The 18,229-nt window shown below is 51.1% G+C and overlaps 1 protein-coding gene across 9 annotated transcripts in view; it reads right to left on the bottom strand.

The window, feature by feature from the left end:
- The window catches only part of MAST3 (microtubule associated serine/threonine kinase 3), a 189,584-nt gene that overhangs the window by 3,516 nt on the left and 167,839 nt on the right, over positions 1-18,229 (bottom strand). For all 9 annotated transcript variants that reach the window (XM_086946984.1, XM_086946986.1, XM_086946983.1 and 6 more), the window contains 4 exons: positions 17,684-17,910; positions 4,522-4,644; positions 1,135-1,271; positions 64-245 (listed from right to left, as the gene is read on the bottom strand). In XM_086946984.1, the coding sequence (XP_086803110.1) occupies positions 64-245; positions 1,135-1,271; positions 4,522-4,644; positions 17,684-17,910 (669 nt within the window). The remainder of the gene's footprint in view (positions 1-63; positions 246-1,134; positions 1,272-4,521; positions 4,645-17,683; positions 17,911-18,229) is intronic.

Below are 18,229 nucleotides of genomic sequence, written 5' to 3'. Positions count from 1 at the left end.
CATGAACGCGCTGCGTAACATCTTAAGCATTTAAACAGGCAAATAGTGGCCCTCTTAACTTACCGGGTAGTGTTTCTGGAGCAGGACTGCGGCAGGGGGTGGTTGGTCCAGGAGAAATGCTATGCGTAGGAGACCCTGGAAGGCTCTCCGTTGACGACAGTGAATGATGGAGGCCGGAGGAAAAGCTGCGGCTGGTGTGTAGGACTGTAGTCTGCTTGGAGATCTTCTTGAAAAGGGAGCGCCTTCTGAATCAGCCCAAAAAACAAAACAAAAAAACAGAAAACAAATGTATCTAACTATTATTTACTTGAGACAAGGTACACAGCACTACTATGTGGATTCCTGCAAACTTGCGTTAAAGAAGTACGCAATTTCTATCACAAAGCCATCACTCTTAGAACTTCATAAAGTGAGAACTGAGAAAGCCTTGTCAGTGAGATGACTGGGCTTCGCCTTTGAAGACACTCATGACTTAATCAACACACAATGGACAACAGGTCTGACTGTGGCAAGGTTTTCACGAGGATGTAAACGGATAAAGCATTTTCTTTCATAAACTCCAGTACAGACAGGACATTGGGCTACAATGTCAGCCTTTAGTCAAGAGAACAAAAGTCAGAGAGGTCACAGACAAAAAAAGGTCCTGATAATACGCACCAACATCATGCTTACATTGGCATCACAGTGGCATGTGCACGAAGCACAGGGCAAGGGTACATTATGCTGCATGAACAATCAATACCACCAGCACGATGCATGAAAAAGGGTGTCCAAGATCTGGAAACAGAGCGATGACTAGACGGGGGAAGCATAGAGGTCGACCAGCCAAATCAGTTTTACCCAGTACATAAAGATTGTTGGGAGGGGTACCCCAAGTGTCAATTTAGGCTTGAGGAGAAGTAACAGCAGAGACAGGCTGGTAGGATTGAAGACAGGCACAAACACTGGAAAGTCACTTCAACACGGTATGCAGCCAGCCTATGGTACACAACCTCTCCGGATGATGCCCTTGTGGACGCAACCCAAACAAACCCCTACATCGTGGCAACTGTACGGCAAATACATTTATGTTGAGACCCTTGAGGCTGCCTTTATCGGGGGACAGCTTTGTATGATGCAGAGATTAGTACACACCTGTCCTGGCCTTCCCTTTTACGGCTTTTCTTGCTTCTGCGTGCCATTCGACCTTTAGAGCTATTCTTCCTGGCTGGGCCGATTTTGATGGACGTATTCTCCAGTGGTGTAGTTCTCAATGCAACCTTGTTACCACTCTATGGGAAGAAAAGGAAAAGTGAGCACTACTTTTGTGCACAATTTTATCGATGCGCAACTGAATCAAGTTAAGATATTTTAGTAACTTCTTTCTGCACAGCATCATCTGACACTCGGGTACAAAGTGAGTGGCTGCAGGTTGTACAAACTGCTAGCAACAGCCTTCATCCTCATTTAGAGACAATAACCAGATGTCTGCAAACATGGCCACAACACAAGGGCTGTCTGCTGCTTTCGGGATGATGATCAAAGCACTTCATCTGCAAACAAAAGTCAAAACACCACACAAGGCCCAACTTCAATTAAGTCCGAAAGCTACGGAAGAGTAGCGGTGTCACAACATAGGGCTGAGATCTACCATTTTCCTATGCTCGAAAAATGACCATCTATAGTTCTTAAAATTACTCTGATATTGGCCAATGTTCATCAATACTTCCATTGAACTGTCTACTGATTGTGGACATGGGTTTTTAAATTTTAATTGGCCACTTTGTCAGTGTTTCATCACAACAAAATGGTTACTTGCCTTTAGGAGTAGTTTTTGCAGCTTGAATAAGTTTCAGGATTCACAGGCTGTGCATTACGCCACCTGGTGGTTGGGTCCAGTACTTGTCCGTTTTCGTTTTTTTCTGCTTTTTAGGTCGAGCCTAGCGGCAGCGTGCATGCTCTGCTCGCTCTGTGTGGCATTCTGTATTAGGGTATGCACTAGAAGCCCTTTCCACGCTCCGCCCATATTAGTCATTGGCTTTCTGTCATTGTTCTTCTTAAATGCTGGCTTCTGATTGGTAAATAGGCTCGTTAGTCCCTCCTTGGAACCGCCTTGTCTCCATTTGTTACTGCCCATAAGGACTGGACCTTTTACTGGTGGTGTTACTTGTCTGATTTATTTTGGCTGTCAGCACTATTTTGTTTAATTTTTTTTAATTTTATTTGCAATGCTGGTCGCTTTCATTTTAGCGGCTGCACTTCTTTATGTAATTAATTTGCAGCCCCCCACGTATGCATTTGTGCCTCCCTCTGCCCCATAATTGTTATCTTGTAAATGGTTAAACACTGGTTCTCGTCTCTAATAACATGGTGACATACAGGTTTCTTTTTGCGGAACTGTTTCAAATTGATGTATTAGTTACAATAAATGGAAAGTCAGTGTTAGCAAGAGACCGGCACAATCTCATGAACAAAACTCAACATGGAGGTTTCGACTACTCCATTCTATAACAGTGAAATCCCAAGTATGTTGACCCCGGTACTACTGCGGAGGTCTCATATAAAGCATTGTAACCAACTGATGAGAGTTTAAGTCACGTGCAGTCGCTGACAGCGGTGCAACCTGGCACGAACCAACAGGGGCAAGGATCTGAAAGAAATGCTTCAGTGCAAACGCGTCTTTAGAACCTGGGCGGCAATGTACACAAGAATTCGCGATGCAATAGGTTTCACATTTACGCACGTTTAAGCTATCAACATTGTAAATGACAATGCTTTTTATTTATGTTTTAAAAACGAAAAAATAAATAAAAAGCAGTCATTTATAATGTAAATAGCTCAAACTCGCATAAATGCAAGACTTTTGCATTGCAAATGCTTTTTTTTATTGCTGTCGTTGTCATCAATGGACGATTTGGTCTTGTCTCCCCTTGAATGACGCATGACCCAGAAAAACCTTGGCCTTGTCTCAATCTTCAGGTTTTCCCCTTTTTGTGACTTCCTTGTACCTTTCTTACCTTCCTTCCTTGCATATTGGTGTGATGTTGTGTGTATTTGTAAATGACATGATTACCCACAAGCGTAGTCTGGCGCAGAGCAGGTGTGAGCACCTACCCCTGCCTAGGGGTTGGCCAGGTAATTGAAAAGCCTGGTCTTCGGCCTCTTAAGGAATTCAAGAAGAGAAGAGGCAGCTCTGATGTGGAGTGGGAGGTCATGCCACGCTTAAGTAATCATGAAAGAGAACACCCTTCCTCCTGATCTGAAGACCCAACAACCTGAAGTTCACCTCATCTGGGGAGGTGGGAGGGTAGGATGTGAACCCAGAATTTTATTCCAGCTGCAAAATAAGAGGTAAGTAACCATTTTGCTTTCCAGCATGACATTTTTCTGGATTCACGTGCTGTACACTGATTTCATAACAATAGCCTTTTCCATTGGAAGGTTACAATTAACAGAGCATGTATTAGCAAACATGTATGTTAACACTCTTTGCTCCACATGACACCCGACTTGATTGTGCACACAGCTATGTTTTGTGAAGATATGCACAGAAGACCATGTGCCTGCTGCGTAAATGTCATTTAAGGATACACTAGTCAGGAAGGCGAGTGTGTCGCTGCATTCTTCCTGGTCGTGTGTGCCCATGATTTTTAGGTCTACCTGAGACAGCACATGCACTGCCACTTGCAAGAAATGTTGTTTACTTACCATGGACTATCGCCTCCACTTCAGGGCACTATGTGTCTACCATGGCCCGCGGCGGTCCTGGTTTTCAGAGGTTGCACTCACTGGCATTAGAGTGGCATCAAACTTGGTTCAGGACTGAGTGCCACTGGGCCCCACAGTGCAAGACGACCAATACTACAAGCCCGCACATTGCTGGGAGGTGGAAATAAGTACCACCCTACCACCAGAAAAAACAAGCACTGGCAAAGTCAACAGACCTTGTCTACGATTGTCTTTGTGAATGATTTTAGCCATGTTGACCAGCAGTGTTGCTGCTGTGCAGCATAGCTAAAAGTTTAGCACCCCACTCCCCAAATGCTATGATGCGTCCAGCCCCGGCTACATCATGGATTTGTATATCTGGTGGGAGGGTGGGGCCGAAGGCACTCACACCCTCAAGAATGTGTAACCATGGGGCAATTCTTACTCTGATCTGTAAACCCCTCAACTACAAAAAAAATATGCTTAGTAATGTTCCAAGAGCTAAAAATACACACCACACAAAAGTAAAAGTTATTTGTCTGTATTAATGTTTTCCAGTGTGCACCAATTATGGAAACAGATGCTGTGCATTTCCCAGAATCTTTGTGACTGAGCTCAGAAAGTCATCTTATTTTACTCCAAATTTCAAATGTGGGCATCGACGACATCCCTAAATCGAAATTATTCACAAGCACATCAACTATAAGCCCCCAGTGTCCCACTATGCGCACACCATCGTCTGCCTGGACATTCATACCATCACTTTATGGATATTCAAGCCACACTCTAGACTCAAGCAAGATAAAGAGACCGCCTCTCGTGACCGCTGAGTACCTTCAGAAGGAGCTCCACCACGTCCATGTGCACCAGTCCCAGCACGGACTCTCCGTTCACATGAGTGATGAGATCACCAGCCCTCAGACCAGCTTTGTGAGCTGGGCTTCCATCCTCGACACTCTGTAAGCAGAAACAAGATCAGGCCATTAAAAAACTGGGTGGAAGGGATAGTGGGAAAATCAAAGCTCAGGGGGAGAAATCGGAAACAATGATCAGAAATAAAGATGATAATCAGAAGGGGGAAGTGACAGATGTGTCGACTGAGCACATTCATCCATCCATTTTGTTTTTGCTCTGCACAAAGTTCACCCTACTATGGAACAATCAAAAAAATCTAGCTTAAGCATTAGATTAAAGTAGTAATGAATATATAGAACAAAAGCAAATACCCTTCTTGACTCTAATCCAAAGGATTATTAAGCGAGACCTTGGCGCTTCTTGAATCCAGACAAGGTAACCGTTTGGTAGAGAGGTGATTAAAATGCAAATATCAAGAAAATCTTTGTCTTTTTGGATTAAAACCCAATTAGTTAACTGTCTATTGTCTGTATATGTATTACTTCAAAGCCATGATGCAATTTTAGGTTTAAAGTATTTTATTAAGGCATAAAAAACACGGGGAGGGGAGCAGGAGGTCAGGCAAACATACAATACAAGAAGCAAAGCGTTGCAGCGAGTCAGAAGAATAAGAGGGAGGCAGGGCGCCCCAGAGGGTAACAAGGCAAAAAACATGAGGCAGTAAGGCACTGTAAACAACCCCCCGTAGGCCCCCACTCCCTAGGCAAGGCCAAGCCAGAATAGCACTCTGCGACACAGCAAAAGAGAAGCATACCATACCACCAGCCCCTCGACCCCAGAAAAGGAGAAGAAAGAAAAGCAAGGAGGAAAGAAAAGAAAACAACACCCCAACATCCCCGTCCGAAAAGCAGCATTAGAAGCATATAACCCCACTTCCCACCCCCAGCCCCCGGTCCCCAATCCGCACAATCACTCCGCCGCTGGCGCCGGCGGTGTCAGCCTAAGGAGGCGCAAGTACCGTGGGCACGTTAGCTCGCGAAATTCCGTGGACAGCAGTGCCAAAAAGGGATGCCAGAGCTCCTCAAACTGGTCAACATTCCCCGCCACCGTTAGCGATATCTTCTCCATACCCAGTACCTGCCAGAGCCTATGCAACCAACCAGTGATAGAGGGGGCAGTGGGGGTGCGCCAAAGGACAAGTATGTTCTGAACGGCTGAGCCCAGCGCAATCGCAATCTGCCTGCCCCTGCGGGATTTCAGCGGGTACATCAAGTCATTGGGGAGGCCAAGCAAGACATACGCGGGGAAGCGCGGGAGCTCAATCTCAAAATGCCTATCCACCTCATCTAAGACTTCCTTCCAGTAGGCCGACAGCACCGGGCACTCCCAGAGAATGTGCGTGAGGGTGCCCTCCTGTCCGCAGCCGCGCCAACAACCCTTATCGCCTAGTTTGCGCATCTCGTAGAGCCGCTCCGGGGTGTAGTACCAATAGGTGGACACTTTAGTGAAGGTTTCCGTCAGCCCAGTGTGGTACGCAGAGTGCCTCGCCCGATACGCAATCTTGTCCCATTCCTTGTGGCTCAGGGTCCTGCCCAGTTCCCTGTGCCAGCGCTCCCTCCCTGGGTTATGGTAGTGAAACGGCGGGGGTTGGAGAAATTTATACAAATCAGTGATGAGTTTGGCATCCGAGACCCGGGTCACCAACCATCGCTCATAGGGCGTAATTGTACGGGCGGCGACGTCACGCACTGAGGGTTGAAGAGCCCAGTGGCGGACTTGCATGTAACGCAGTCTGTCCCCCTCCGTCAGGCCAAACTCCTGCCGGAGCTGCTGGAAGGGGAGCACGCCCTCCGGCCCGTAGATCTGGAAAAGCGCTCTACATCCCGCACTCACCCAGTGGGAAAAGGCCCCCGGCTCCAGGCCCGGAGTGAAGTCCGGGTTGCCAGCGATGGGAGAGAACGGCGACGGAAAAGTGGTGAGCTCCCGTAGCTCACACACCGCGTCCCACACTCTTAGCGGGACCCGGGTGATAAAGGAGGCGTAGAGATTAGGCGGGCGGTGAACGCGCCGTAGGAACGGGACCTCCTGGAGGGTACGGCCCGCAACTGCCTGGTCTTGAAAGAGCCAGTGTTTGTCCGATTCCCACCGGCTCCACTCCACCAGGTACCGGAGCTGCGCCGCCTGAAAGTACTTCCGGAGGTCCGGGACCCCGAGACCTCCCGCCTCCGGGGCAAGCATGGAGAGGACCCGCTTCATCCGAGGCTTACGGCCTTGCCACACAAAGCGGGAGATGTCTGCCTGCGCCTGCCGTATCCAGCCCACGGGGGGCTGAAGAGGTAGAGCGCGGAAAAGATACAGGATCTGGGGCAGTATCGTCATCTTCACCGCCGCAATACGGCCCAGCCACGAGAGTAGGCCCTTGTTCCATCGGCCGAGTTCCTCCTTTATCTTTTTGCCTAGAGAGGAATAGTTAGCTGCGACCATGGCAGGCAGGGTGGGAGCAAGCAAAATGCCCAAGTAAGGCACCGTGGAGGAGGACCACTGCAAAGGGAAGAGACTTTGAAGGTCCCGTCTGGTGTCGGCAGAGAGCGACACATCCAGTGCAGCCGACTTAGTCATGTTCATTTTAAAGCCCGCAACGCGGGCAAAAGCGTTCAGCTCCTGGACACAGGCAGGGAGCGACCGCCTGGGGTCATCTAGGGTCAACAAGACATCGTCCGCGTATAGGCTGACAGTGTGTGTGTATTGCCCCATCTTCACCCCAATAGCGTCCGGGTTGTCGCGGATCCTCTGCGCAAACGGCTCCATATAAAGGGCGAAGAGGAGCGGCGAGAGAGGGCATCCCTGTCTCGTGCCGCGCTCAATGGTGAAGCTGCTGGAGCTGTGTCCATTGACACGCACTGACGCCGACGGTCTCCTATAGCAGTTAAAGACCATAGTGCGGAACTTCTCGCCGATCCCTAGTTTCCCAAGGACCAGCTCGAGGTATGGCCAATGAACCCTATCAAAGGCCTTCTCCGCGTCGACCGATAGCAGCATCCGCTCCCCCGGGACGCGTGAGGCCTTTTCCAGGACGTGCGTCACTCTCTTCGTGTTGTCGACCGTCTGCCTACCGGGTACAAAACCGGCCTGATCTGCCTCCACCAAACCTGGTAAGTGTAGACCCAGTCTGGCCGCCAAGATTCCGGTGTAAAGCTTGAGGTCCACATTTAGGAGCGAAATGGGCCGGTACGAGCCGCACAAGGTCCGGTCCTTCCCCGGCTTGGGGATAACCGACACAGTCGCCGAGAGGAGGTCCGGTGGGATGGCGCCCGGTTCGGAAAAGGAGTTGAACAAGCGAGCCAGGAGAGGAGCGACAGTGGGACAGAAGGTCTTGTAGAACAAGGCCGTGTAGCCATCCGGGCCCGGGGCTTTGCCATGCTTCAGCCGTGCGATCGCGGAGATGACCTCCTCCACGTGAATGTCCCTCTCTAGGTGGTCCGCCTGGGAGGGGTCCAAGACCGGGAGGGTCACGGATTCCAGATAGGCCTCAGCCTCTCCCGGTGGGGAAGATTCTGAAGCGTACAGTGCCTCGTAAAAGGATCGAAAGGTATCTGCCACCTCCGCGTCACCGGAAACCGGGATCCCATCCACTCCCACCAGCTCCTTCACCACATTGCGTTGCTGCGCAACCCTAAGCCTATGGGCCAGGAGCTTACCGCACCTGTCTCCGCCAGTGTAAAAGGCATGTTTCAGGCGCAGCGCTGCGTACTCCGCTCGATCTAGATCCAACGCAGAGAGGAGTTTTCGTGCCGCCTTCAGTTGCTTCCAAACCCGAGGTGCCCCCGTCCGGCGGTGGACCTGCTCAAGCTCCCTAACCTGCGCCGTCAGTTCTTCCCTCTTGCGCTGGCGTTCCTTATTTTCAGCCGAGGAAATGGAGATAAACTCTCCCCTGACGACTGTTTTCAAAGCCGCCCACTGTGTAGCCAGGGACGTGTCAGAGTTGTTATTGTGGGTCAGGTAGTCCTGGATGACCTCCTCCACTCGTTTCACCACCGATTTCTTATGGAGAAGCGTGTCCCGAAGCCGCCACATCCCTCTCGAGGGGGGGGGGCGCCGGCCACGCAAAAACTCCGGAGACCGGCGCATGATCGGACAGAGACAAGACCCCGATGTCCGCCGCCGTGGCGGCCGAGCGAAGTGGGCCGCTCACCAAAAGATAATCCAACCGCGAATAAGTGCGGTGTGCGTGGGAAAAGTAGGAGTAGTCCCTATCGGTGGGATGCATGGTGCGCCAGAGGTCATGCAGGTCCATCTCTGCAATCTGGTCCCGCACCGCTCCAGAAAGCTCCCCTGTCTGCGGAAAACGCTGGGCAGACCTATCTAGAGTGGAGTCGAAGACCATATTCAGGTCTCCCCCCAGGATGACATGGCGATCGGGCGAGGCAGTAACGTCCACCAACACCGAGTCCAGGAAACGATCCTGGTGATCGTTTGGGCTGTAAACCGAACCAACCGTAAAGGTAACACCTCCTAAGCGCATGCGATACACTAGGAGCCTCCCCTTCTGCTCGGCATGTTTATACAGCACCTCCTCCCTAAAGGAGCTAGCTAGAAGAATGGCCACCCCAGCGGTCTTAGTCGCAGCAGAGGAAAAAAGTTGAGTGGGGAACTTGGCAGAGCGCAACCTATGGCAATCTCTGGAGAGTAAATGGGTCTCCTGCAGGAGGCAAATATCCGCCTGCGACCCCTCCAATAGGGAGAGGATCGCCCTACGCTTTACGGGGTTATTCAGACCCTTGACATTAAGGGTCACTACTTTCAGGGGTGGCATCGCCTCCAGGGAAACAGCGCGCTATGCAGCAGGCGGGGGATCAGCGGAGGGGGCGTGCGGGGCAGGGGCGCAGGGAAGGCCAGAGGCGGCATCGTACTCGTTCGGACAGCTTCGGACGGGACCCCCCCCCACAACAAACCAACAATGAAACCCCCCCAAAAACCATTGATGGCAACCGGCCAAAACAAAAAGCAAAAAACAACACCCCATAGTCTCAGTCTAGCCCAAATGGGCGAGTCTGCAGAAAACAGTCAAGTGGACGTCCAGCCACACACCACCCCCCCGCCCCCCCAACCCCCAGCCCAGCATCGTGAAAGCTAAGAGCCTCTCCCCCCGGAGAAAAATTAGGCCGTCAAGGCCACACCAGTAGATTCAGGCAAGTTCCTGGCCGCAGTCCTCAGGGCCTCCGCCATGTCAGCTCTGATGGTGGGCGAGTCCGGGCGACTCACTGGCGCTGACGATGGGCGCCTTCTCGACCTCCGTCGGCCCCGCCGCTCGGGGCGCCTCCATGCGGGTGTAGCCCCGTCCTCCTCCGTAGCAGTAAGACCCAGCACCCCGCAGACATCTTGTAAGGAGCGCAGCTGATGCAGTACCCCATTCCATCGAAAGATAAGACGGAAGGGGTGACCCCAGGAGTAGGCTGTCTCGTGCTCTCGCAGAAAGTCCGTAGCGATGCGGAAAGACCTGCGCTTTTGCAGTGTGATGGCAGACAGGTCCTGATAGAGCGCCACAGGTCTTTCGCGGAAGGTCAATGGTTGCTTCCTACGGGCCTCAGTCATGATGCGCTCCTTTAGAGGGAAATCCGGCAAGAATGCCAGGATATCAGGCGGGGGTGCTGATGACTGGCGCTGGCGGCCCACCCTGTGTGCCCTGTCGATGCGGATGGGGAAATCCGCTCCCTCCTCCAAGATGTCACGGAACAGGTCCTGCAGATAAGCCACTAGGTCCGCACCTTCATCGGCGGATGGAACACCCCGGACCCGGATGTTGTTCCTCCTGGACCTGTTCTCGAGGTCCTCCGAGTGGGCCTGGAGCTCGACACATTGCTCCCGGAGGCGGAGGACGTCCTGTTGGAGATGGGTTATCTCCTCATCGCGGCGTTGAGCCGCCGTCTCCACAGTATCGACCCGTTCGCCCAGGCCCTCGACTTCCCTGCGCACCTCCCGGACCTCTCCAGCCACTTCGGTCTTAAGAGTCTGAAATTCCTCCTTGAGGGAGGTGAATAAGTCCTCCATGAAGGACCGCGTGACCGGCGGCTCGCCCGCAGTTGCGTCCGTTGATGCCCGGGAGGCCCCCGGGGACGGCTGCGTCCTGTCGCGTAGTTGCTGGGACCTGCCGAGCATTTCCGGCAAGGTGCGATCACCCCGTGCCGCGCCACGTCTTCCAGTCATCTTGGGGCCCGGCAAAGCCCAGGATTAGTTGCTGTAGGCGAGCGCCACCGCTCGCGGGCACCAGATGTGAGGCCTTCGCCGAGGACAAGGATAGTGCGTCACAGGCGACAAAATGGCGGTCCGGGCATGGGCAAGACGGCCCTCGGGCCAGCAGGGCAGGCAGCAATGTCCGAAGAGTAGGCCTCCCGTCTCGTGTTCCCAGGGAGGGCAGTAGATGAGCTGGCGCCAGAACGAGTCGAGGCTCCCGTGCGAGAAGGGCGCGGGCAGGGGCCACCGGGCTCAGCCACACAAAGACAAGATGGCGGGAGGGTGGGACCCAAGAAGGCAGCCCGGGCCAGCAAGTCCGTGGGCAACTCTCAAATGATAACGGGTCCGGAAAGTGCGAAACCGGTGCCTCCTCCCATCACCAGTCGATTGCCCGGCTCGGGCACCGCTCGAACTCCGCCATCCAGCGCCTCCGGGCGCGGAGTTCGCAAGGCGTCGCCCCTCGAGACCCCGGGTAGTGGGGGGATCGCCGGTACAGGGCTAAAGTCCGTCGCCCAGCAATGGTGCTTGCCACCAGGGCACCGCCAGGAAGCCACCTCGCTCCGCGGAGTCCTTCTAGTCCGCTCCTTCGGGATCTCCGGCGTTCCGCTTTTCAGCACTCGGGCCAGCCAAGGCGCGCGGACAGCGCCGCACTACGCTCCGCCTCCAGGCTCCTCTCCTCGGGGCGACCCGGGCTCTAGTCCTCGGAGCGATCTCCGAATAAACTTTTCGGGAACTTCCCCCGGGGCTCCAGAAGTCAAAGTGGCACCAAAATGTGCCCCAGGAACTCCGGCACAGTTCTCTCACCCGCAGTGCAGCCGCGGGGGGAGAGAGGTGCAGGAATCGGGGCTCAAGCTGAGCCGGGCCGGAGGAGCTACGGGAGGAAGCGTCCGCTCACCCCGCCATCTTGGCCACGCCCCCCCATGATGCAATTTTAAATCCTTTATTACCTCCAAGTAGAGCAGCCATAGCTATAATCTGAACGCACAGGTGTTCGTATCTTACGTATGGAAAAGGAAACACTCAACCCGTTGATGGCCCCACTGCTCAGAGACCATGAAACAAAGACATAGAATTCAAGCAAGAAGGGAGTGATTAGGGAGTCTAATAATCGTTCATTCAAAAATTCAGAATTTGTTTCACTGCAAAGTCTTTCCAAATTATTTTCACACATAAGTGGTCTTTTCATAAATCCAATATGAAGCAGGAGCCATGATATGATTTTCAAATAGTTTTCTTTATTCTTTATAACATCCAACAACAGCCCAGCAAACGTGTTTTGTCTCAACATGAGACTTCAACAGAGTTTCTTAAATGTCTCTACTAAATTTTTTTTGTGGAAGCATCATATAGCGCGAACCAGACCCGAAGATATCGGGTATCATAGCGCTTTATATAGCACCAGTTTCATTACTTGAGGACACATTCATTTTTGTTAGGCACGGGGAGATTACGTGATTTGCACAGAATCACAGGATGTTCAGCGTCGTTGCCAAGACTCGAACCTAGTTCCCCAGCTTCGACGTCGACTGCTCTAGCGATGATTGCTGGATAGTATTCGCCAGAAAGGAGAACACATTTTTAAATTAATTTTTGAATAACTGATTATCGGACTCCCTAAGCGCTCCCTTTTTGTACGAGTTCTCTATAAATCATTTATTACTGACGTTCAGCTCTAACGTTTTCTTCTTGTTTTATTACTGTATGTCACTGAATGGAGTGCTTTTGAATATTAAAAATTTTCATATTAATTGCAGGACAGATAATCTTCACATTGGAGAAAAATGAGCTTGGAACAAATTTGGATTGCAAGAATCGTGCTTCGTGAAAAGGTAAGAACACAACTTCACATAGGGCTTTAAAGCTTTTTCATTGCAAACTTAGATTAGGATGTTATTTAATAGCATTCTTTGAATAATAACTGAAATTTACCCAAAGAGTCCAACTGACAATGCATTTTTGATTTCTGCATTATGTTTTGTGTTCCGTGAGAGTACATGAAAATCAAAAGGCAGGAGACAACAGGGCGTGGCCTGTGCAGCGGAAGAGAGAGTGACAAAACCTGCCAGGTTCTTGGTGTGGGTGGGGTCCAAACCTTCATTTTTGGACAACGGAGATTTGAAGCTTGAGAGCCCAGCTGTAGGCCGGGTCACAGTGCCTTACAGGTACTGGTTCGGTACTGAAGTGCAAGCCACAGGCTTTGAAAAGGTTCAATTCCATTGGCATATTACAAGTGAAAGATGCCACTCCTCTCTTGGAAGGCTTGAGATGAACTTTTTCTGCAATACAATGTTTTAAGGTATTTTGTTTTAAGCACAATTGTCAGCATATTAGTTGTTAGTGAAGCTCAAAAACTCCCTCCGTGTATGGCTCTGGCCAGGATCTTTCAGTAAAAACTGTGACTGCTCCCTACGGGATCCCTCCCTGTCTTGCCCACCAGGGTTTGGCTTTGCGTATTCATGGCCCGATTGACAATGGTGAGACGCCACAAACTGGAGTGCGGTTGTGCGAGCCTTAACTATTAGGGAAGGACCATGCACACTGACCATAAAATAACCCTTCGCTCTCCCAGGGCAGGATGGCTCAACCCTACACGGTGGTATTAACCCCTTCCATGTGGGGCTAATTCCCCCACGGTGCGTGGAGGAGGGCGCCTCGGTGCTCGTGATGAGCCCAGCTAGTCATGCTGCACAGGCATTTGGCTGTGCAGCAAAAAGAATGTGCAGGAGGAAAGAATACTTAGACGCTAACAAAACCCTCTATCTATCCAAACTCCGCACCTACCACAAGGCGATTCGCACTACCCGAGCCTCCTTCTACGCTAAGGAAATCGAACGCAGCTCCAACCCCACCAAAACCATCTTCAGCCTAGTCCAAAATCTCCAAAAAACTCCCAATCCAGGCACCTGCATCACCTCCCTGAAACAATGCGAAGACCTTGCCACCTTTTTTACTGAAAAGGTCAGGAAGATCTACGCGTCCTTTCCACAAGACGATGCTACGCCCATTTACACCCCCCAATCGACGGCGGAGACGTCTAAACTGCTAAGAATACCCGACGTATCCATCGACGACCTCTCTAAACTATGCAGACAGGTCAAGTCTGGCTCCCCTGCAGACCCCATGCGTCCGTCCAAATTCTTGGAATCTCTTGACTTCTTTCTCCCCTCGCTTGCCAAACTACTCAATCTCTCCTTCTCCTCAGCGGTGGTCCCCACCTGCTGGAAATCTGCGTGGGTCTCGCCCATCATCAAAAAACCCACACTGGACCCCACTAAACCAGAAAACTTCCGGCCCATTTCCCTGCTCCCCTGGACGTCAAAACTGGCTGAAGCTCATGTCAACAAAATACTATCCCACCACATGCAGCAAAACCATGTCCTGGACCCTTCCCAAAACGGCTTCAGGCCAGGTCACAGCACGGAGTCGGCGCTGCTGACCACTACGGAGCACCTTCGAGGCATCCTAGATGCCGGTCAAAGCGCCGCGCTGATCCTGCTGGATCTCAGCGCGGCCTTTGACACGGTCTCACACAACATCCTGCTGAAACGACTCGAGGCCGTCGGGATTGGCGAATCAGCCCTTGAATGGTTCCAGTCCTTCTTAGAAGACAGGTCCTTTCAAGTTTCAGCCCCCCCCTATATCTCTCAACCCCAATCCATCCGGCAAGGGGTCCCCCAAGGATCGGCGCTCAGCCCATCCCTTTTCAACTTATACGTTCAGCCTCTCGCAGTGGTAGCAAAAGAGTGGGATCTCACGCTGGTATCCTACGCTGATGACACACAGCTGGTCATCACACTCTCAGAAGGTCCTTCACCTTCAGCAACCAAATTTAGAGATGGCCTCGCGGCAGTCGCACAGTGGATGACACTCAACTGCCTTCAGCTTAACGCCGGAAAAACGGAGGTCCTCCTCCTGGGAAAACACCCCTCCCTCTGGAACCATCACTGGTGGCCCTCTATGCTTGGCCCCACCCCCGTGCCAAAAGAAGTCGTCAAAAACCTTGGTGTCTGGCTCGACCCCTCACTTAGCTTTCAGTCCCACACCAAGAAAGTGGCATCCACGTGTGTGGGTCTCATGAGGAGCCTTTACCCCATACTCGGATTTTTTGACGCGAAGACCCGCCAACTCATTATGCAAGCCATGATCCTTGCCCGGCTGGACTACGCTAATGTCCTGCTCCTGGGGGCAAACAAAGCTGAACTAGCAAGACTGCAGCAAATCCAGAACTCGGCCGCCAGAGCAGTGGTAGGGCTCCCACGCAGGTGCTCTGCCAGAGTCACCATTCGAAATCTGCACTGGCTGCCAATCGAATCACGGATCCAATTCAAAACACTGACTATGGCATTCAAAATCCTCAAGTCGGACTGCCCTGAACTCCTGCGCCCACTCTTGGTACCATACACGCCCCAGCGCAACCTGCGCTCCCTGGGACAACACCTCGCGCTGGTCCCCCGAACTAAGCTCTGCAGACAGGGTGGACGCTCCTTTAAGGTCCTAGGAGCTAAGCTTTGGAACTCCCTACCTCCGCACATCCGCGCCCTTTCCAATCTGATTGCTTTCCGAAAAGCACTCAAAACTCATCTTTTCACTGTCATCTAATCCTTCCGCTGGTTCCCCCCCCCCCCTCAGGTACTGGTTAGGTTCAGCGCCGGGACGCTCCGTTGCTGGGGCAGCTGTTTGCGCTTAACAAATAAATAACATAACATAACATAACACAGTGGACCTGTGCTCATGACGAGCTGAGCTCGTCACGACTCCGCCCACTCCCATGGAAAGCCCGCACAGGCGGGGAATTAGCCCCGCGTGGGCATTCCACGGCAGTTATGATGAGCTCAGCTCGTCATGAGCACAGCTCCACTGTGCCTCATGACGAGCTAAACTTGTCATAAGCGCAGAAGGGGTTAAACTGAAACGTTGCAGCAAATCGGACTAAAATTCAAGTTTGCAAATTGTCAAACAGGCCATACTAAAGAAATAGAACAGAAGTCGGCATATCAGTAGAAACTGAATAACATATCCACTACTCAAATTACTTCATATTTTTTTTACTATACTAATTTTCAACAGTAATCCTTTATGGGTTCCGGAGTGGCATGCTACTCGCCAGAAAAGCGATTCAACACCCATCAGGGGTAACAAGTGCTATATGAATGCAAATATTAGTTCCCCTTTTATCCCTCCGCTGTCCTTCTCACTTCAAGTAACTGACTAATATCCACCACTGAAATTACTTCATATTTCACCATATTAATTCACCACTAATCCTTTGTAGGCTTCCTGAATAGCGTGCGTCAACAAGCGAGCGATAAATAAATACAAAACTTTGTCCTCCTCTATCCTTCTGCTATCATTCCAAATCCAAAAAACTGACTAACCTATCCACCACTTAAAATGTACTTGCATGTTTTACTATACTAATTCAACACTAATCCTCTATGTGTCCCGGAGTAGCGTGCTACTCGCCGAAAAAGCACTTTGACGCCTTGTCAGGGGTAGTAAGTGCTATATAATTGCAATTACAATACAATACAATCTAAACGCAAATATAATATAACATAAAAATATTTACAGAAAAAGTGCACTCTCATTCAGTGTAGTATTATGTTGCTGAATAATATAAGATGCGGAAAAAATGTGACTACAAAAAAAGCCAAATGATTGCTGTGCTGGTGTAGCGGGGAGAACCTGCCGACTGAAGGGGTGACCCCTGTTATGGACTGGTGGGTCACTGACATGACTGCCCCTCCCTCTTTTCCTTCACATCAGAATGAGTAGAGTTCGGACTCCCAGTCAATATGGAAAGAAAACATCAAGGCCAGGAGGGTTCCTTTAATTGGGCGTATGTCGAGGATGAAGACACGCCCCTGAGTGACGTTTACTCTGCAGGATTGGTCAAAATAGAGGAAGCAAGAAGACCGGCGTGTGACGACACCGGGAGAGCGAGTTTGGAGGAGAGTCGAGGTTCAGGAGAGTCGGGAGAAGAAGCGTGGCGGAAAAAAGAGTCTGGAGAAGAATTGCACCGGGAAGAGGAGTCGGGAGGAGGACAAGACAAGGTTAGACCGGAGGAGGTTCCAGAGCCAGGAGGCCACCGTCACCGTGATTCGCTCAGCCACACTCACAGGGGAGTGTGGCTTAACCAGGTACGGCAGCGCGTAACAGGCTGGCTTGGGAGGAGGGGAGGCGCCCCTCAGTAATAAAGAGAGCACGTTGCACCGTACTGCCTGTACATCGAGCTTTGTATATAGTCTGTGTGCTCCCCTCCCTTACCTATCCTTAATCCCTGACACACCCTCTCCTCACCGTACCCTCACCACGTGTAAATACCTGTAGAATACACGTTTCACGGTGCCCCAATCACACCTGGTTTACCCAGGGGAACGGCATAAGAAGGGCAATACCTAACTGATCCTCCTTTCTTCCCATGCATGTCCCACGGTGGCGTAACCGAGGAGGAGTGGACAGACGAGGACCCCAAGAGAGAAAGCAGAAGGTCCCAAACGAGCACAGGAGGAGTCAACCCAGCGATTCTGGCCCGAGAAAGACTCTCACAACGTAAAAAGAAGACTTTCATAAAAATAAAGCCCTACATACCAAGGTCTGGTCACCGTGCCCTTACTTCACCCCCTACACCCCCGCTACAGCTGGTTTCTGACATCTTTAATTTTGCAGTGTTGGTCTTTAAGACATTACTGAGTATAACAGATGTTCTAGTACTTATCTGCCTATTCACCAATATGGATGAATAAATTGGGAGGACAACCATATCAAATTGTGCAAACTTCAATGTATGTTATCATATTTTGTGTGAACTGGCAAACACTGTGCAGAAAAAAAATGATTTGTTCAAATTCCAGCTCAACCACCTAGTCCCCATGATTCAAAGGGACAGAGCTCCTCCTGCTGTACTCACCCACACCATGTGGTGCACGGTGTACACATCGCTGTCCCCCATGTAGACTCTTATTGCGCGCAAGGTGAATCCGTACTTCTTTCCAGAGCTCTGAATAATGATGGGAGGCCGCAGGGTGGTTATGGTGACGGAAGCATCTCGGCTTGGCGAGGAATCCCTGGACGACGGATTGGATGAGAAAGAGCGTTGCGAGATCGGGCTAACCAGCGGTGCGCTGCCGTACTCATCTACCAAGAGAAAGACAACATTTACATTGATAAACGTGTGACATTTCCCTCCTCAACATTGTCTGTTGGGTCAAGCCTCTCCGTGTCCATCAGTCAGATATTCTTTGTGTCCTGAAGGACCCTCAGTATGAGCAAAAGCAGCAATTTCAGGGGACATTTGAGCATTCCAAAACCAATAACCTGGGAATAATCCAAACATTGCAGCCACAAAATAGCTGGGGCTCAATTAATAAAGACCTTCGAGCATTTAAACACGTCCATGTACTTAGGGACCTCCTTTGCTGCTTTGAAAGGGCGCGTACAAATGATCCTCTTGTGG

This window comes from Lissotriton vulgaris, chromosome 12 (genome assembly GCF_964263255.1).
Source record: "Lissotriton vulgaris chromosome 12, aLisVul1.2, whole genome shotgun sequence".
NCBI lineage: Eukaryota > Metazoa > Chordata > Amphibia > Caudata > Salamandridae > Lissotriton > Lissotriton vulgaris.
This window is presented reverse-complemented; position numbering and strand designations above follow the sequence as displayed.